At 41.7% G+C, this 21907-nt stretch overlaps 1 protein-coding gene across 1 annotated transcript in view; it reads left to right on the top strand.

The window, feature by feature from the left end:
- The window catches only part of SLC38A3 (solute carrier family 38 member 3), a 142208-nt gene that overhangs the window by 102820 nt on the left and 17481 nt on the right, over positions 1 to 21907 (top strand). Inside the window, exons 8-11 of the mRNA XM_053721165.1 lie at positions 602 to 684; positions 870 to 928; positions 3524 to 3685; positions 19967 to 20046. Coding sequence (XP_053577140.1) covers positions 602 to 684; positions 870 to 928; positions 3524 to 3685; positions 19967 to 20046 — 384 coding nt within the window. The remainder of the gene's footprint in view (positions 1 to 601; positions 685 to 869; positions 929 to 3523; positions 3686 to 19966; positions 20047 to 21907) is intronic.

The raw sequence follows: 21907 nt of genomic DNA on the forward strand, positions 1-21907 counted from the left end.
TCTGCTGCTGTGCCATGCGCTGTCACTGTTTTTTTTTATACCCTCTTGCGCTGTGCCATGCGCTGTCCCTGTTTTTTTTCCTATGCCCTCTTGCGCTGTGCCATGCGCTGTCACTGTTTTTTTTCCCTCTGCTGCTGTGCCATGCGCTGTCACTGTTTTTTTTCCTATACCCTCTTGCGCTGTGTCATGCGCTGTCCCTGTTTTTTTTCCTATGCCCTCTTGCGCTGTGCCATGCACTGTCACAGTTTGTTTTTCCAATGCCCTCTGGCGCTGTGCTATGCCCAGTCTCATTTCTTATTTTTCTTTTTTCGAATACCCTCTGACATTGTGCCTTGCCCTGTCACTGTTTTTTTCCTATGCCCTCTGATGTTTTGTGTCCTTTACATATACCCCATAAAGGTGTTCCTTATGTGTATGCCATCACTGTGCACTCGTCCCCATGCCCTGATAAAATAAAAGCTCCCTTCCTTGCCCTGTGCTTGCTAACCCCCTCTGTCTTTGCTCCACCGGAGTGATCCATACTGTGCCCGCTCCTTCTTCACATTTTGATTATCAGATTGCCTTCTCATGCTCTACACTAACTAAACTGTACCCCCTCTAGGGACTGGTACCTGGATGGGAACTACCTGGTGATTATGGTGTCTGTCTCCATCATCCTCCCATTGGCACTTATGAAACAGCTGGGTGAGTGTGATTGGTATACGCTTAGAAAACAGGATTAGAACTGATACACAAGTGTACTGTTTTGTGGACCAGAATGCTTTGCAAACACAGGACTGCATGAGAACCAACTGTTAAGAATGCATTGATAGCTTTTACCTATAAAATACATCAAATCCAGTGACTGATAATCTTTTTTTTATCTGCAGGGTATTTGGGATATGCCAGTGGATTCTCCCTCAGCTGTATGGTGTTCTTCCTGTGCTCTGTGAGTGTCAAATCGTTGTATAATTATATATCTAGAAATGTAACCTTGATAAAAAAAAAACTCTCTGGGAATCAGTTTATAACCACAATAACATATAACATGTACAGACTCTCTGGGAATCAGTTTATTACCACAATAACATATAAGCTGTACAGACTCTCTGGGAATCAGTTTATTAGCACAACAACATATAAGATGTACAGACTCTCTGAGAATCAGTTTATTACCACAATAACATATAACATGTACAGACTCTCTGGGAATCAGTTTATTACCACAATAACATATAACATGTACAGACTCTCTGGGAATCAGTTTATTACCACAATAACATATAACATGTACAGACTCTCTGGGAATCAGTTTATTACCACAATAACATATAAGATGTACAGACTCTCTGAGAATCAGTTTATTACCACAATAACATATAACATGTACAGACTCTCTGGGAATCAGTTTATTACCACAATAACATATAACATGTACAGACTCTCTGGGAATCAGTTTATTACCACAATAACATATAAGATGTACAGACTCTCTGAGAATCAGTTTATTACCACAATAACATATAAGATGTACAGACTCTCTGTGAATCAGTTTATTACCACAATAACATATAATATGTACAGACTCTTTGGGAATCAGTTTATTACCACAATAACATATAATATGTACAGACTATCTGGGAATCAGTTTATTACCACAATAACATATAAGATGTACAGACTCTCTGGGAATCAGTTTATTACCACAATAACATATAAGATGAACAGACTCTCTGGGAATCAGTTTATTACCACAATAACATATAAGATGTACAGACTCTCTTGGAATCAGTTTATTAGCACAATAACTTATAAGATGTACAGACTCTCTGAGAATCAGTTTATTAGCACAATAACATATAAGATGAACAGACTCTCTGGGAATCAGTTTATTACCACAATAACATATAAGCTGTACAGACTCTCTGGGAATCAGTTTATTAGCACAATAACATATAAGATGTACAGACTCTCTGGAAATCAGTTTATTACCACAATACCATATAAGCTGTACAGACTCTCTGGGAATCAGTTTGTTACCACAATAACATATACGATGTATAGACTCTCTGGGAATCAGTTTATTACCACAATAACATATAATATGTACAGACTCTTTGGGAATCAGTTTATTACCACAATAACATATAAGATGTACAGACTCTCTGGGAATCAGTTTATTACCACAATACCATATAAGATGTACAGACTCTTTGGGAATCAGTTTATTACCACAATAACATATAAGATGTACAGACTCTCTGGGAATCAGTTTATTACCACAATAACATATAAGGGATGTACAGACTCTTTGGGAATCAGTTTATTACCACAATACCATATAAGATGTACAGACTCTTTGGGAATCAGTTTATTACCACAATAACATATAAGATGTACAGACTCTCTGGGAATCAGTTTATTACCACAATAACATATACGATGAACAGACTCTCTGGGAATCAGTTTATTACCACATTAACATATAATATATACAGACTCTCTGAGAATCAGTTTATTAGCACAATAACATATAAGATGAACAGACTCTCTGGGAATCAGTTTATTAGCACAATAACATATAAGATGTACAGACTCTCTGGGAATCAGTTTATTACCACAATAACATATAAGATATACAGACTCTCTGGAAATCAGTTTATTACCACAATAACATATAATATGTACTGACTCTTTGGGAATCAGTTTATTACCACAATAACATATAAGATGTACAGACTCTCTAGGAATCAGTTAATACCACAATAACATATAAGATGTACAGACTCTCTGGGAATCAGTTTATTACCACAATAACATATAAGATGTACAGACTCTTTGGGAATCAGTTTATTACCACAATAACATATAAGATGTACAGACTCTCTGAGAATCAGTTTATTACCGCAATAACATATAAGATTTACAGACTCTTTAGAAATCAGTTTATTACCACAATAACATAAAAGATGTACAGACTCTCTGGGAATCAGTTTATTACCACAATAACATATAAGATGTATAGACTCTCTGGGAATCAGTTTATTACCACAATAACATATAAGATGTACAGACTCTCTTGGAATCAGTTTATTACCACAATAACAGATAATATGTACAGACTCTTTGGGAATCAGTTTATTACCACAATAACATATAAGATGTACAGACTCTCTGAGAATCAGTTTATTACCACAATAACATATAAGGGATGTACAGACTCTTTGGGAATCAGTTTATTACCACAATAACATATAAGATGTACAGACTCTCTGGGAATCAGTTTATTACCACAATAACATATAAGATGTACAGACTCTCTTGAAATCAGTTTATTAGCACAATAACATATAAGATGTACAGACTCTCTGGGAATCAGTTTATTACCACAATAACATATAAGATGTACAGACAGTATAGTATATATAAAAGCTTTTCAGTAGTAAAATTGTAGTCATGCCCAAGGTGCCAGCTCTGTGCCATTGCCCATTCATTATCCATCCCATTGACTGCATGTCCAGCTCACCCCATATGTCTCCTATAGGTGATATACAAGAAGTTTCAGATACCGTGCCCTTTCCCGTGGGATAGTATGAACCACACAATGTCTGGGAATGTGAGCATACAGTCAGCAAGTCACGTGTATCAGAACGGCCATGCTGATGTGGAGGAATGTGCACCAAAGATGTTCACCATCAACTCACAGGTAAAGGTGGCAAAGAGGGCATGTAAACAAAAAAAGGGAAAGGGCTGAATGGATGGTTATTGAGAAATGGCATTCTGTGCCAGATTACAAGTGGCATGCAGGATGCGATATCGCTGGACTGTGCTAACATTAGTGCGCAACTGGATGTTAAAGTTCATTGTAAAGCGCATTTACCAGAGAAGGGTCAGCGCGGCCAACATCGATGGAGCGCAACTTTCAATGCCTATATCGAAACCTTGCTAAATAGCACTGGTATTGAAGTTATAGTTTGCACTTGAGCGAAAGTCGAAACTGCGATATTTAACACAACTTGAGACCTGGGCCTCTAGTTATCAAGCCGTCAACCGAAAATACGCTAGAATTCCGCAGCGTATTGCCGGCGAGGGTGATTCGCCTTAGTTATCAAGCCCTACAGCCCGGAAAAAGTAGAATATAGTGACGTAACTTATGATCCGCCGGACTCAGTCCGACACAGATCGATGGTTACGTCACTACAGATGTTCCGAACGCAAGTTCGGCACAATCTGACTACTTTTGGTAGTTATCAAACTACTACCAGGTACGCTCGCCACTATTCCGGGCCAGCGTACCTGGATTTCAATCCGCCGCCCTGAAAGCGGCGGATCCCATAGGAATCAATGGGAGTCTGATGAAAGTTCATGTTCGCTGCTGCCCGATATTCCATTGATTCCTATGGGAAATGTCTGCCCCTAACACCCTAACATGTACCCCGAGTCTGAACACGCCTAATCTGCCCCCCCCCTACACCGCCGCAACGAAATAAACTTATTAACCCCTACACCACCGCTCCCGGACCCCGCTGCAACTATAATAAACATGTTAACCCCTTAACCGCCGCTCCTGGACCCCGCCGCCACCTACATTATACATATTAACCCCTAATCTGCCGCCCCCTATACCGCCGCCACCTACATAAACTTATTAACCCCTATCCTGCGGATCCCGGACCCCGCCACAACTAAATAAATTGTTCAACCCCTAAACCGCCGCTCCCGGACTCCGCCGCCACCTATATTAAAGTTATTAACCCCTATCCTGCCCTCCCTATACCGCCGCCACCTATATTAAAATTATTAACTCCTAAACCTAAGTCTAACACTAACCCTAACCCCCCCCTAACTTACATATTATTTTAATAAATCTAGATAATATTACTCGTATTAACTAAATTAATCCTATTTAAAACTAAATACTTACCTGTAAAATAAACCCTAAGATAGCTACAATATAACTAATAATTATATTGTAGCTATTTTAGGATTTATATTTATTTTAACTAGGGTACAATAGTTATTAAATAGTTATTAACTATTTAATAACTACCTAGCTAAAATACTTATAAAATTACCTGTAAAATAAATCATAACCTAAGTTACAATTAAACCTAACACTACACTATCATTAAATTAATTAAGTAAATTAACTACAATTACCTAAAATAAAATAAATTAAACTATAGTACAAAAAAACACACACTAAGATACAGAAAATAAAAAATAATTACAAGAAGTTTAAACTAATTACACCTAATCTAAGCCCCCTAATAAAATAATAAAGCCCCCCAAAATAAAAAAATGCCCTACCCTATTCTAAATTTCAAAGTAACCAGCTCTTTTACCAGCTCTTAAAGGGGCTTTTTGCAGGGTATTGCCCCAAAGTAATCAGCTCTTTTACCTGTAAAAAGAAATACAACCCCCCCCCCCCAACATTAAAACCCACCACCCACATACCCCTACTCTAACCCACCCAAACCCCCCTTAAAAAAACCTAACACTAACCCCCTGAAGATCACCCTACCTTAAGTCGTCTTCGCCCAACCGGGCCGAAATCTTCATCCAAGGGGCGCAGAAGAGGTCCTTCATCCGGTAGAAGTCTTCATCCAGGCGGCGTCTTCAATCTTCATCCATCCGGAGCAAAGCGGAGCCATCTTCCAAGGAGCCGACGTGGAGCCATCCTCTTCATCCGGAATCTTCATACACAATGACGGTACCTTTAAGCGACTTCATCCAAGATGGCGTCCCTTCAATTCCGATTGGCTGATAGGATTCTATCAGCCAATCGGAATTAAGTTAGAAAAATCTGATTGGCTGATTCAATCAGCCAATCAGATTGAAGTTCAATCCGATTGGCTGATCCAATCAGCCAATCGGATTGAGCTTGCATTCTATTGGCTGATTGGAACAGCCAATAGAATGCAAGCTCAATCCGATTGGCTGATTGGATCAGCCAATCGGATTGAACTTCAATCTGATTGGCTGATTCAATCAGCCAATCAGATTTTTTCTACCTTAATTCCGATTGGCTGATAGAATCCTATCAGCCAATCGGAATTGAAGGGACGCCATCTTGGATGACGTCACTTAAAGGTACCGTCATTGTGTACGAAGACTCCGGATAAAGAGGATGGCTCCGCGTCGGCTCCTTGGAAGATGGCTCCGCTCCAGATGGATGAAGATTGAAGACGCCGCCTGGATGAAGACTTCTACCGGATGAAGGACCTCTTCTGCGCCCCTTGGATGAAGATTTCGGCCCGGTTGGGTGAAGACGACTCAAGGTAGGGTGATCTTCAGGGGGTTAGTGTTAGGTTTTTTTAAGAGGGGTTTGGGTGGGTTAGAGTAGGGGTATGTGGGTGGTGGGTTTTAATGTTGGGGGGGTTTGCATTTTTTTTTTACAGGTAAAAGAGCTGACTACTTTGGGGCAATGCCCCGCAAAAAGAGCTGGTTACTTTGTAATTTAGAATAGGGTAGGACATTTTTTTATTTTGGGGGGCTTTATTATTTTATTAGGGGGCTTAGATTAGGTGTAATTAGTTTAAACTTCTTTTAATTATTTTTTATTTACTGTAATTTAATGTTTGTTTGTTTTTGTACTATAGTTTAGTTTATTTTATTTTATTTAATTTTAGGTAATTGTAGTTAATTTATTTAATTAATTTAATGATAGTGTAGTGTTAGGTTTAATTGTAACTTAGGTTAGGATTTATTTTACAGGTAATTTTGTAAGTATTTTAGCTAGGTAGTTATTAAATAGTTATTAACTATTTAATAACTATTCTACCTAGTTAAATAAATACAAAGTTGCCTGTAAAATAAAAATAAATCATAAAATAGCTACAATATAATTATTAGTTATATTGTAGCTATCTTAGGGTTTATTTTATAGGTAAGTATTTATTTTTAAATAGGAATAATTTAGTTAATAATAGTAAGTTTTATTTAGATTTATTAAAATAATATTAAAGTTAGGGGGGTGTTAGTGTTAGACTTAGGTTTAGGGGTTAATAAGTTTTATATAGGTGGCTGCGGTATAGGGGGTCAGGATAGTGGTTAATAAGTTTAATATAGGTGGCGGCGGGGTTCGGGAGCGGCGGTTTAGGGGTTAAAGATTTCATTTAGTTGCGGCGGGGTCCGGGAGCGGCGGTTTAGGGGTTAAACATTTAATTTAGTTGCGGCGGGGTCCGGGGGCGGCGGTTTATGGGTTAATGAGTTTAATGTAGGTGGCGGCGGTGTAGTGGGGGGGCAGGATAGGGGTTAATAACTTTAATATAGGTGGCGGCGGGGTCCGGGATCCGCAAGATAGGGGTTAATAACTTGAATATAGGTGGCGGCGGTATAGGGGGCAGCAGATTAGGGGTTAATAGGTAGTGGCGGTTGGGTCCGGGAGCGGCGGTTTAGGGGTTAATATATTTATTATAGTTACGGCGTGGTCCAGGAGTGGCGGTTTAGGGGGTAATAACTTTATTTAGGTGCGGAGGGCTCCGGGAGCGCCGGTTTAGGGGGTATAACAGTATAGTTTAGTGTGGGTGCTTAGTGACAGGCTAGCAAGAAAGCTGCGAAGAAGCCGATGAGCAGCGAGATCGATGACTGTTAGTTAACAACAGTCCACTGCTCATCGCTCCGTACTTGGTGCGCGACTTCTTGACAGCTTTCTTGATAACTTTGGCGAACGTATTCAGGTCCGCGGCAGCGATGGTAGGCAAGCGTATTGGGCCGGCGAATGCAGGTAAGTAGACGGCTTCATAACTAGAGGCCCTGATGTAAAGTGTAAGGGATAAAGTATTTTTGAACAAAACACATCAAAAACACATACAAATAAAGTATTACATATATATATATATATATATATACTTTTTGGATAAAAATATATCATTTTAATATTAATATTATATAAATATTATCTAAAAATAAAATGGTTAAAAAGGATATGGTATATGGCAAGGTGTTTCACTGGATAGGGCTCCAATGTGTGTAAATGTTTATTTATGTGTTTATATGTGTAAATATGTATTTGCACATATATATAAATATATATATATATATTTTCACACACATAACACATGTATATACAGTGTGTATATATATATATATATATATATATATATATATATATATATATATACACACTTCCCAGTCAAATACTTTGAAACATGCAATATCATTTTTATTAATTTGTAATGTGTTTTAATAGAAATACTTGAAATTCCTATGTTCTTTTTATTTTTAAATAAACATTTCTACATATATCTGTATATACTATCTCTCTCTCTCTCTCTCTCTCTCTCTCTCTCTCTCTCTCTCAAATTTTAAGCCCTAAGCTACTAGCCAGCCCAAAATGTTACTCGCACTTTTGATCCTACTAACCCACCCCATCTTTGCATATGTTTAGCCAATGTGAAACACGTTATTGTGCAGTCATTTTTAATATTAGTTTTGTTTTATACTATAAATTAAATAATGCTACATACAGAAATAAATTAACAAAAATAAGTGCATAGCAATTAGCAACATCAACGAGGGTTCTTGGGAAGACAGCTGGACAGAAAAAGGAAGTTGTTGAACTGAGAGAAAGCAGAGTGTTGACATGTATGTGAGGTCATTGCAGAAAAATTGTTTTATAAATATCATCTCTCATCTATCTTTCTCCACTGCCTCCTCTCTTCAATCTCTCTTTCCTAAAATATGGTGAGTCCACAACGTCCTTAATTACTAGTGGGAATATAACTCCTGGCCAGCAGGAGGAGGCAAAGCTGTTAAGTATTGCTCCCCTTCCCACAAACCCCAGTCATTCTCTTTGCCTTCTCAATGCAGGAGGTGAAGTTTTGGTGTCTGAAGAAAATTGGAATTCTTTTGCTACAAGCAAGATTTTTGGGTCTAGCCGTAGTCCACGTCAATCTCTTCAGTAGGGTAGTGGTGGCTTTAAAGCAGTTAGTAACTTGTGAGGTGGGTCTCACTGCGTTTTCCCAACAGGTTGCTGCCCTAGTTTAGAAAGCTAGAGTAGGTTTACTCTGTTTTTTCTCTTGTTACACAGGTCTCTGTAAGGAGTAGTGTCCTTTCACACCGTGTGTGCTGTCCTCCTGCCGGACAGCTGGATGTGCAGGTAAGTGCCTTTTGTCTTCTGGGGCTAGGACACTGAAGGGGTTAAGCTGAGACTTCTGCCCAATCTCTCTGCATCAATATGGGACTAGAATCCTGGGTACAGGATTCATTTCTGGCAGTGGGCAGGCACAATTGCTATGTGACAATGGAGACGGGTTAATCTCCTTTATGGGCAATAAGGAGTTAACTCTAATTCGGCTCATGAGTTTATTGTTTATTCAATGGACAGGTGTCTGTTGTGTCTTTTTTCTGTGTTCACATAATTTACAGCAGTAAATGGAACGGAGACCAGGAGCAGTGAGCAATTTAGTTTTTTGCCTACGCTATTGCGCAAAATGTCTGCGGTCTCTTGCCGGCTCTGACGTATTTCTCTGTCAGGCAGTGGCTTTTCCGTTGTGGCTCTTTCGGCTTGAAGCACGCGCTTTCATTTCTGGTGCTACTTCAATTGCCGGTCACGTGACTCTAACTCCACTCATAGAGAGAGATGTTCCAGATCTGATCGGAGCGGTTGCCTGTGGCTGCATTAGGTGGAGTCTGTTTTCCTCAGCACTCGTTTGCTTTCGAAGGGGCAGGTAGGTACCAAAGGCGACAGGCTGAGGTGTAGAGGTGTCTATATATTTTTTGTTGCCCAAATTATTAATTGCAGTATATTGAGGTCAATTACTGTAAGCAGTGAGACGCAGTATGGTGCTATAACTTAAGTCTAAAGTGGCTTTGTAGTTTGTTTGTTTTTAATCCTAGGAGGTTCATATGCTAATTTCTTAGACCTTGAAGGCCGCCTCTAATCTAAATGCATTACTAGAGGGCATTAGTTCACATATTTCATACAGATAACATTGAGCTCATGCACATGAATTTACCATGGAGACAGCTCTGATTGGCTAAAATGCAAGTCTGTCAAAAGAACTGAAATAAGGGGGCAGTCTGCTGAGGCTTAGATACAAGGTAATTACAGAGGTAAAACATGTATAATTATAACTGTGTTGGTCATGCAAAACTGGGGAATTGGTAATTAAGGAATTTATCTATCTTTTAAAACAACAACAATTCTGGTGTTGACTGTCTCTTTAATGTAAATCATGAAGCAGGTTTCTAATACTATGGACAGGTGATTCCTTTGCTTGGATAATCAAATTGTGCCACCCTTGCAGTTTAGTTCCTCATGTATAGAGAGGACTTTAAAACATAAAGATAAACTCTTTGTTTCAATTTGAGCCAACAGTCTCTCAGGATGATGCTGTTCGGCAATGCCACAGCTTTCTCCTCAAATGTCCTTAGCCTCTATGGCGTCACATGCAGTGCCCTGTGGTTCCTCAACCTCCTGGAGGAGTTTTTTTGCAAGCAGAAATTGCTGCCCAGGTATCTTCTGCAGTATCTGCGGCATTAGCTGCCATTCCCATGCTACAGGGAAAACGCAAGAGGAAAATCAGATAGTAAGGATTCTGCTCCTGCTTCTGCTACCCAAGTTGTCCTTCCTAAGTCTGATGAGGAAGATACGTCGGTAGCATCTGAGGGTGAAATCTCAGATTCGGACAGTATAATTCCTTCATCTGATGCTGAAGTTGTAACCTTCAGATTTAAGATTGAACACCTTTGTGAACTGTTAAAGGAGGTATTGGCTACTTTGGACGACTCCTGTCGTTGTCAACCCTAAGAAACCTAGTAAACTTAATTAATACTATGATGTTCCTTCCTCTGTGGAGGTGTTTCTGGTTCCAGACCGTGCTACAGAGATTACAGCACAGGAATGGGAGAAGCCAGGGATTCCTTTTTCCCCGTCTCCTGTCTTTAAAAAGATGTTTCCTGTCGCTGACTTCATTAAAGAGTCATGGCACACGGTACCTAAAGTAGAAGGGGCCATTTCTACTCTGGCTAAGAGAACTACTATTCCTATTGAGGATAGCTACTCCTTTAAGGATCCAATGGACAAAAAGCTGGAGGCTTATTTGAAGAAGATGTATGTTCATCAAGGTCTCCAATGGCAACCTACAGTGTGTATTGCCACTGTGACATGTGCGGCATCCTATTAGTTCGACACTTTGTCTGATTGTCTTCAGGTAGAGACTCCCTTGGAGGAGATCCAAGACAGGATTAAGGCTCTTAAACTAGCCAATTCCTTTATTTCTGATGCTACCATGCAGGTTATTAAACTGGGCGCCGAGATATCTGGCTTCGCTGTGCTAGCCCGCAGGTCATTATGTCTGAAATCTTGGTCAGCTGATGTTACCTCTAAGTCCAAGCTTCTGGTGATTCCTTAAAAAGGGTAAAACCTTGTTTGGTCCTGGTCTGGCAGAAATAATTTCTGATATTACGGGTGGAAAAGGGTCTTTTCTACCACAAGACAAGAAGAATAGACCTAAAGGACGTCAGAGTAAATTTCGTTCCTTTCGTAACTTCAAAGGAAAGTCTTCCTCTCATAAGCAAGAACAGTCTAAGTCTTCTTGAAGGGTTTGCCCCTGATCCGGGATCGATTCAAGTAGACGGCAGACTTTCTCAGTTCTATCAAGCATGGATAAGAGATGTCCCAGATCCCTGGGCTGTGGACATAGTATCTCAGGGTTACAAATTAGAATTCAAGACCTTTCCTCCCAGGGGCAGATTTTACCTCTCAAGATTATCTGCAGACCAGATAAAAAGAGAGGCGTTCTTGAAATGTGTTCAGGATCTTTCCTCCCTGGGAGTGATAGTTCCAGTTCCCGTAGAGGAACACGGTCTAGGTTTCTATTCAAATCTGTTTGTGTTTCAAAAAAAAGAAGGAACTTTCCGACCTATTCTAGACTTGAAGTGTCTAAACAAGTTTCTCAGAGTTCCATTCTTCCTTTGGTCCAAGAGGGTCAGTTCATGACGACCATAGACCTGAAGGATGTGTATCTTCATGTTCCCATCCACAGGGATCATTACAAGTTCCTGAGATTCGCCTTTCTAGACAAACACTTTCAGTTTGTGGCTCTTCCCTTTGGCCTTGCCACAGCTCCCAGAATTTTCTCAAAGGTTCTGGGGGCTCTCTTGGCAGTGATCAGGTCTCGGGGAATTGCTGTAAGGCCTTACCTGGATGATATATTGGTTCAGGCGCCATCTTTTCAACAAGCAATCTCTCATACAGAGATCTTGTTATCTTTTCTACATTCCCACAGATGGAAAGTGAATCTGGGAAAGAGTTCCCTTGTTCCATCTACAAGGGTAGTTTTCTTAGGGACCATCATAGATTCCCTATCTATGAAAATGTTTCTGTCAGATGTTAGAAAATCCAAGATCCTTTCCTCTTGCCTCTACAGTCTACTGTTCGGCCATCAGTGACTCAATGTATGGAGGTAATTGGTCTGATAGTTGCTTCCATGGACATCATTCCCATTGCTCAATTCCATTTGAGAGCTCTGCAGTTATGCATGCTCAGACAATGGAACGGAGACAATTCGGAGCTGACTCAGAGGATAGATCTAGATCAGTCGACAAGAGACTCTCTTCCGTGGTGGCTTTCTTAGGAGCATCTGTCTCAGGGCACATGCTTTCGGAGACCTTCCTGGGTGATTGTGACCACAGACGCCAGCCTGCTGGGGAGCAGTCTAGGACTCATTAAAGGTGCAAGGACTTTAGACTCGGGAGGAGTCTGCTCTCCTAATAAACATCTTGGAGTTGAGAGCGATTTACAATGTTCTGATGGCTTGGCCTCAGTTGTCCTTAGCCCGGTTTATCAGGTTCCAGTCGGATAATATCACCTCAGTGGCTTACATCAACCACCAGGGGGGAACTCAGAGTTTCTTTGCCATGAAGGAGGTGGCTCGGATTGTTCAGTGGGCAGAAGCACACAATTGCTGTCTATCTGCCATCCACATTACAAGAGTGGACAACTGAGAAGCGGACTTCCTGAGCAGACAGACATTTCATCCCGGGGAGTGGGCTCTCCATCCGGAGGTGTTCTCCAGGTTAACTCTCAAATGGGGGGTGCCGGAGTTGGATCTGATGGTGTCTCGGCAGAACGCCAAGCTTCCAAGGTCTGGTTCAAGGTCAAGAGATCCGCAGACCGCCCTGATAGATGCTTTGGCGGTTCCTTGGGATTTCAATCTAGCATACCTGTTTCCTCCGTTTCCTCGAGTCATTGCTCGTATCAAACAGGAGAGAGCATCAGTAATTCTAATTGCTCCTGCATGGCCTCGCAGGACCTGGTATGCAGACCTAGTGAGGATGGACCTTCTAACACAGGGTCCATTCCTTCATCCAAACCTTGTTTCTCTGAAGCTGACTGCTCAGAGATTGAACGTTTATTTCTATCAAAGCGTGGTTTTTCTGAGTCGGTCATTGAGACCTTGATTCAGGCTCGTAAATCTGTTACTAGAAAGATTTACCATAAGGTATGGCGTAAATACCTTTATTGGTGTGAATCCAAGGGCTACTCTTGGAGTAAAGTCAGGATTCCTAAGATTTTGTCCTTTCTCCAGGAAGGGCTGGTAAAGGGATTGTCAGTCAGTACTCTGAAAGGTCATATTTCTGCATTATCTATTTTGTTACACAAGCGTCTGGCGGATGTGCCAGATGTTCAATCTTTTTGTCAGGCTCTGGTCAGAATCAGGCCTGTGTTTAAGTCTGTTGCTCCTCCTTGGAGCCTTAACCTTGTTCTTAAAGTGTTGAGCCTTTGCATTCCATAGATATTAAGTTATTATCTTGGAAGGTTTTGTTTCTTTTTGCTATCTCTTCTGCTCGGAGAGTTTCGGAACTCTCGACTTTGCAGTGTGATTCGCCTTATCTTATCTTTCATGTTGATAAGGCGGTTCTTCGTACTAAGTTGGATTTTCTTCCTAAAGTGGTTTCCGAAATTGTTGTTCCTTCGTTATGTCCTAATCTTTCTTCTCATAAAGAACGTTTGTTGCACAACCTGGATGTTGTGCATGCTCTTAAATTCTACATACAGACTACTAAGGATTTTCGCCAGTCTTCTGCCCTGTTTGTTTGCTTCTCAGGAAAGCTTAAGGGTCAGAAGGCTACTGCTACTTCTCTTTCCCTTTGGTTAAGAAGTATAATTCATTTTGCTTATGAGACTGCTGGTCAGCAGCCTCCTGAGAGAATTACAGCTCATTCCACAAGGGCTGTTTCTTCTTCTTGGGCTTTCAAAAATGAAGCTTCTGTGAAACAGATTTGAAAGGCTGCTTCTTGGTCCTCTCATCATACTTTTTCAAGATTTTACAAATTTGATACTTTTGCCTCGACTGAGGCTTCCTTTGGGAGAAAGGTTCTTCAAGCAGTGGTGCCTTCTGTTTAGGTCTGCCTGTCTTGTTTTCCCTCCCTAGTCAACTGTGTCCTCTAGCTTGGGTATTGGTTCCCACTAGTAATTGACGACGTCGTGGACTCACCATATCTTAGGGAAAAAAAACAAAATGTATGCTTACCTGATAAATATATTTATTTCCGGATATGGTGAGCCAACGACCCCACCCTTTATTTAAGACAGTTATTTTTTACTAATCCTCAGGCACCTCTACATCTTTGTGTTATACCTTTTTCCATTTCCCTTTAGTCGAATGACTGGGGCTTGTGGGAAGGGGTGATACTTAATAGCTTTGCTGTGGTGCTCTTTGCCTCCTCCTGCTGGCCAGGAGTGATATTCCTACTAGTAATTGAGGACGTTGTGGACTCACCATATCCGGAAATAAATACATTTATCAGGTAAGCATAAATTTTGTTTTTTACCCCCTCCCTTTTTTCTTATGCCATATCTTCTCTTTACACTATTTTTCCCCCAGCCCCCACTCTTTCTTAACATTATCTTTTTCTCCACTTTCACTTTTCCTCTCCAATTTATCTCTGCCCCTGTTTACCCTCTTAGAAGTAACAGTCTACTAATGGCGTCCCTATAGCACTAGAGCAGTAATGGCAAACCTTTTTGAGCCCGAGTGCCCAAACTGCAACACGAAAGCAAATTATTTATCTCAAAGTACCAACAGAGAAATAGAGGGACTGGGGTGGGGGGAGAGAAAGGGGGAAAGGGGAAGAAAGAGGAAAAGGGGGAGGGAGAGAGAGGGAAAATGGGAGATAAAGAAAGAGAGAGAGAGAGAGAGAGAGAGAGGAAAAAGGGGAAGGAGAGAGATAAAGAGAGAGAGGGAAAGGGGGAGAGAAAGGAAAAGGGGGATAAGAGAGAGAAAATGGTTGGGAGAGAGAGAGGGATGCAAGGGGGGGGAGAAAGGGGGATAAAGAGTGTGAGAGAGAGAGGGGGAGATAGAGAAAGAAAGGGAGAGAGAGAGAGAGAGAGAGAGAAAGATAGAGAGAGAAAGGGAAAGAGAGAGAGAGAGAAAAGGAGAGAGAGAGAGAGAGAGAGAGAGAGAGAGAGGAAAAAGGGGAGAGAGAGGGAAAGGGGGAGAAAGAATAGGAGAGAGAGAGAGAGAGATTGAGAAAGAGAGGAAAAGGAGGGATGAGAGAGAGAAAATGGTTGAAAGAGAGAGAGAGGGGTGAGAGAGAGATAGAGGGAAAGAGGGGAGAGAGAAATGGAATGGGAGAAAGAGCGAGTAAAAAGGGAGGTAGAGTAAGAGGGAATGAGGGAAAGAGTGAGATAGAGTAAGAGAGAGAGAGAAAGAGAAAAGGGGGATGAGAGAGGGAAAGTCGAAAGAGGGAAAGAGAGCGAAAGAAGAGGGGAAGAGGGAAAGACAGAGGGTGAAGAGGGAAAAAGTGAAAGGGAAGAGAAATAGAAGAATGGAGAGAGAGAGAGAGAGAGAGAGAGGGGGGGAGATAGGGAAAGTGGGGGGCAGAGAGACAAGAGGGAGAGAGAAAGGAGAGGGGGCAGAAGGTGGGAGAGAGGAATCCACAATGGTAAACCAAGCTTACAAAGAGGGTCAAGGATGAAACAAAAGGCTCCACCTGCAGCCTGTTTCATTTTACAGTAACATCACAAATAGTGAAATAGATTTGAAAATCACAAATAATACAGAATCTAAAATCAACATAGTAAAAAACAAAATTTATGCTTACCTGATAAATTTATTTCTTCCAGATATGGTGAGTCCACAGGTTCATCTTAATTACTGTTGGGAATATTACTCCTGGCCAGCAGGAGGAGGCAAAGAGCACCACAGATAAACTGCTAAATATCACTCCCTTACCCACAACCCCCTGTCATTCGACCAAAAGGAAATTGATAAAAAGGGGAAGCACTAGGGGCGGAGGTGTCTAAGGTTTAGCCAAAAGCTATCTTTAAAACAAAAAGGGTGGGTCCGTGGACTCACCATATCTGTAAGAAATAAATTTATCAGGTAAGCATAAATTTTGTTTTCTTCTTAAGATATGGTGAGTCCACGGGTTCATCTTAATTACTGTTGGGAACCAATACCCAAGCTAGAGGACAAATATGAATAGGGTGGTACAAAAACAAGCATGCCTAAACAGAAGACACCGCCGCTTGAAGAACCTTTCTCCCAAAAGCAGCCTCAGCCAAGGCAAAAGTATCAAATTTGGAAAAAGTATGCAAAGAAGACCAAGTTCCAGCCTTGCAAATTTGTTCCATGGAAGCTTCATTTTTAAAAGCCCAAGAAGAAGCAACAGCCCTGGTGGAATGAGCCATAATTCTCTCAGGAGGTTGCTTACCAGCAGTCTCATAGGCTAGACGAATAACACTTTGTAACCAAAAGGAAATAGTAGAAGCAGGAGCTTTCTGACCCTTACGTTTCCCAGAGAAACAGACAAAAAGAGCAGAAGATTGGCGAAAATCTTTAGTCGCCTCCAGATAAAATTTAAGAGCATGTACAACATCCAAATCGTGCAACAGACATTCTTTGTAAGAAGAAGGCTTAGGACATAGAGATGGAACAACAATCTCCCGATTAATATTATTATTAAAAACAAAAACTTAGTTTGAAGAACTGCCTTATCAGCATGAAAAATAAAATAAGGTGAATCATACTGCAAAGCTGAGAGTTCAGAGACTCTCCATGCAGAAGAGATAGCTAAAAGAAATAAAACCTTCCAAGATTACAACTTAATATCTAAGGAATGTTAACGGTTCAAAAGGAGGATATTAAAAAAATAAATTTAAGAACAAGATTAAGGCTCCAAGGAGAAGCAACAGACTTAAATACAGGCCTGATTCTGACCAAGACCTGACAAAAGGATTGGACGTCTGTCATGTCCGCCAAACGCTTATGTAACAAAACAGATAAAGCAGAAATCTGACCCTTCAGGGTACAAACTGATAAACCTTTCTCCAGACCTTCCTGGAGAAAAGACAAAATCCTAGGGATCCTAAGTCCACTCCAATAGAAACCCTTAGATTCACACCAATAAAGATATTTACGCCATATCGTATGGTAAATCTTCCTAGTAACAGGCTTATGCGCCTGAATCATGGTCTCAACGACCTACGCCATCAGATCCAACTCCAGCGTCCCCTAACTGAGGGTTAGGACGGAGAAAACTTCTGGATGGAGTTCCCACTCCCCGGGATGAAATGTCTGTCTGCTTAGGAATTCTGCTCCCCAGTTTCCACTTCTGGAAAGTGGATGGCAGACAGATAACAACTTTGAGCTACTGCCCACTGAATTCACCATGCTTCATTCTGCCGAAAATAAGATGGAAAAAAAAAACTTTACCTCCTCCATGCACCAAAGGCAAACAGAATGACTGGGGGTTATGGGTAAGGGAGTGATACTCAGCAGTTTATCTGTGGTGCTCTTTGCCTCCTCCTGCTGCCCAGTAGTGGTATTCCCAACAGTAATTAAGATGAACCTGTGGACTCACCAGATCTTAGGAAGAAATCAGCTATATATGTGAAAGAAGGATGGCTATAAGAACAGCTTTGAAAAAGAAAACCTCTGACAAACTAATGGTCTGCCATTTTATGAAGAGAGGATTTACTTTAACTTCATTGAAAGATATAATTATTAACCATGTGCCAAACATGGTGCTGACAGAGATAAGAATATTGCAACTGGAACTTAACTGGATCTTTAGTTTGTACACAATTATACCAAGGGACTAAACCTGGTTTCAGATTTCAAATGATGAATATAAAATATCTAGGAATGCAGACATGTTCGTTCCCAGTGATACCTCCCAGTTGGTGAGGGATTGTATGATACGCCTCATATTCATGCATATACATCTACTTATATCCAAGGTGGCCAGACATGAACATAATAACTCCTTTCAAGGTCCGCGTTGCCTGGTCAGTCTGCCCCTGCCCAGTTACTTACCTTGAGTTCAGAAATCCACCACCTCTCCTGCCACTACTGCTGCTGTCCTGGCTTTTCCCCTGGTGCTGTCACTGTTTGCGCGCGTTTCACTGTCAGTGGTTTGTTGAAAGTTTGGTGCGCTGAGCTGTCACGCTTCACCTACGTAATCTTGCGCAGGCATGCTGCGCTATTTACATTCTGGACAAGTCTCTTAGGGAACAGTGCAAGATAGTTGTCGAGCTAAGGCTCGCGTGCCAACAGACAGGCCTTTGCATGCCAGCTGTGGCACATGTGCCATAGGTTCGCCATCACTGCACTAGAGGAATAACATATCCTTTGCCTTTAATGGATATATAATATCCCTTTAGATAATATTTGTAGACATTCTCTCAATAACTATCACTCGCCACTGTTAAATTTCCACTTGCCACTTGTATATATATATATATATAAATTATTTACTTTGAGTACAATTATAGGGGCATATTTATCAAGCTCCGTATGGAGCTTGATGCCCCGTGAAGGCTCGCCGGAAACAGAAGTTATGAAGCAGCGGTTTAAAGACCGCTGCTCCATAACCTGTCAGCCTGCTCTGAAGCGGCGGACAGAAATCGACAGAAATCAACCTAATCTGCGGACAGAAATCGTCAGAAATTAACCCCCTGCTAGAGGCTGATTGGCCGCGAATCTGCAGGGGGCGGTATTGCACCAGCAGTTCACAAGAACTGCTGGTGCAATGATAAATGCCGACAGTGTATGCAGCATTTATCGATGTGCAGTGGACATGATCCGCTATATCGGATCATGTCCGCTCGCACAATTATAAATATGCCCCATTTTGTGTGCAAAAAAAATTCAAATGACCATGTTATGTAGATTTTACGGTTAAAGGGGTACTAACGTCATGTTTAAAGGGACAGTAAAGTCAAAATTAAACTTGCATGATTCAGATAGGGCATGCAAATTTAAACATCTTTACAATTTACTTTTATCATCAAATTTGCTTTGTTCACTTGGTATTCTTTGTTCAAGGCTAAACCTAGGTAATCTCATAAGCGGATTTCTAAACCCTTGAAGACCGCCTCTTATTTTATTAGCTTTTTACAGCTAGATAGTGCTAGTTCATGTGTATCATATAGATAACATTTTGCTCACTCCTGTGGAGTTATGCAGGAGTCCCCATTGATTGGCTGAAATGCAAGTTTATTTTTTTTATTTTTTTAAAAAGCACTGAGATAAGGGGGCAGTCTGCAGAGACTTAGATAGAAGGTAATCACAGAGATAAAAAGTATATTAATATAACTGTGTTGGTTATGCAAAACTGGGGAATGGGTAATAAAGTGATTGTCTATCTTTTTAAACAATAAACATTTTTAAGTAGACTTTCTCTTTAAGCATGCAATAAAAAAACTTTCCAATTTACTTCCATTATTAAAACATGCACAATCTTTTTATATGCACACTTTCTGAGCTCCTACTTAGCAAGAGTTTACAGTATATATGTATATGCCTTTTGTGATTGGCTGGTGGCTGTCAGATGATACAGGGGGTGTGGAAAATAGAAATAACTTTGCAATTTGCCTGGAAAAATCTACTATTTTAAAATTCAGACAAAGTGTTATTGCATTTGTTGATTATACCGTTTTACTGTATTTAATGATCCTTTAAGCATACAGCTTTAGTGAAGTGTCACTCATTACACTCAATGCTTAACTCTCCATTATCTGTGCCTGCAGACAGCATACACAATCCCTATCATGGCCTTTGCTTTTGTGTGCCACCCAGAGGTCCTGCCAATATACACCGAGCTGAAAGAGTGAGTATAGCAGAGGCAGCAGCGTGTGCAGCTTGTACAGAACTGCTTGTGTGAAATAGTAGGGGCTAGGTCATATAGCAACTGTTAGTAGCAGCAAAAATCTTCCCAGACTTTCATGGGGATATTTTTTTATTTACTACCATTTGTTGTGATGGATGTGAGCTTGTATTGCTAGCTGCAAGGTGTATGCATAGTGTTTGCAGTAATGGCTGAGAGCTGCGTGTATGTCTGCAGTGCCCGCTGGGTGCTGTATATACAGTGCTTGTAATGCTAGCTGTGAATTGTATGCATAATGTGTGCAGTGATCACTGTGAGATGTATGCAAAATATTTGTATTGCTCTCTGGGAGTTGTACGTACAGTATTTGCAGTACTGGCTGGGAGCTGTATGCACAGTGTCTGCAGTGCTGGCTGGGAGCTGTATGCACAGTGTCTGCAGTACTGGCTGGGAGCTGTATGCACAGTGTCTGCAGTGCTGGCTGGGAGCTGTATGCACAGTGTCTGCAGTGCTGGCTGGGAGCTGTATGCACAGTGTTTGCAGTGCTGGCTGGGAGCTGTATGCACAGTGTCTGCAGTGCTGGCTGGGAGCTGTATGCACAGTGTCTGCAGTGCTGGCTGGGAGCTGTATGCACAGTGTTTGCAGTGCTGGCTGGGAGCTGTATGCACAGTGTCTGCAGTGCTGGCTGTGAGCTGTATGCACAGTGTCTGCAGTGCTGGCTGGGAGCTGTATGCACAGTGTTTGCAGTGCTGGCTGGGAGCTGTATGCACAGTGTTTGCAGTACTGGCTGGGAGCTGTATGCACAGTGTTTTCAGTGCTTGTTGGGAGCTGTATGCACAGTATTTGCAGTACTGGCTGGGAGCTGTATGCACAGTGTCTGCAGTGCTGGCTGGGAGCTGTATGCACAGTGTCTGCAGTGCTGGCTGGGAGCTGTATGCACAGTGTCTGCAGTGCTGGCTGGGAGCTGTATGCACAGTGTCTGCAGTGCTGGCTGGGAGCTGTATGCACAGTGTTTGCAGTGCTGGCTGGGAGCTGTATGCACAGTGTCTGCAGTGCTGGCTGGGAGCTGTATGCACAGTGTCTGCAGTGCTGGCTGGGAGCTGTATGCACAGTGTTTGCAGTGCTGGCTGGGAGCTGTATGCACAGTGTTTGCAGTACTGGCTGGGAGCTGTATGCACAGTGTTTTCAGTGCTTGTTGGGAGCTGTATGCACAGTATTTGCAGTACTGGCTGGGAGCTGTATGCACAGTGTCTGCAGTGCTGGCTGGGAGCTGTATGCACAGTGTTTGCAGTGCTGGCTGGGAGCAGGAGCAGTATGCACAGTGTTTTCAGTGCTTGCTGGGAGCTGTATGCACAGTGTTTTCAGTGCTTGCAGGGAGCTGTATGCACAGTGTTTTCAGTGCTTGTTGGGAGCTGTATGCACAGTGTCTGCAGTACTGGCTGGGAGCTGTATGCACAGTGTCTGCAGTACTGGCTGGGAGCTGTATGCACAGTGTTTGCAGTGCTTGCTGGGAGCTGTATGCACAGTGTTTTCAGTGCTTGCTGTGAGATTTATGCACAGTGTTTACAATACTTGCTGGGAGCTGTATGCACAGTGTTTTCAGTGCTTGCTGGGAGCTGTATGCACAGTGTTTGCAGTGCTTGCTGGGAGCTATATGCACAGTGTTTGCAGTGATTGCTGGAAGCTGTATGCACAGTGTTTGCAGTGCTTGCTGGGAGCTGTATGCACAGTATATGCAGTGATTGCTGGGAGCTGTATGCACAGTGTTTGCAGTGATTGCTGGGAGTTGTATGCACAGTGTTTTCAGTGCTTGCTGGGAGCTGTATGGACAGTGTTTTCAGTGCTTACTGGGAGCTGTATGCAC

This window comes from Bombina bombina, chromosome 7 (genome assembly GCF_027579735.1).
Source record: "Bombina bombina isolate aBomBom1 chromosome 7, aBomBom1.pri, whole genome shotgun sequence".
Lineage (NCBI taxonomy): Eukaryota > Metazoa > Chordata > Amphibia > Anura > Bombinatoridae > Bombina > Bombina bombina.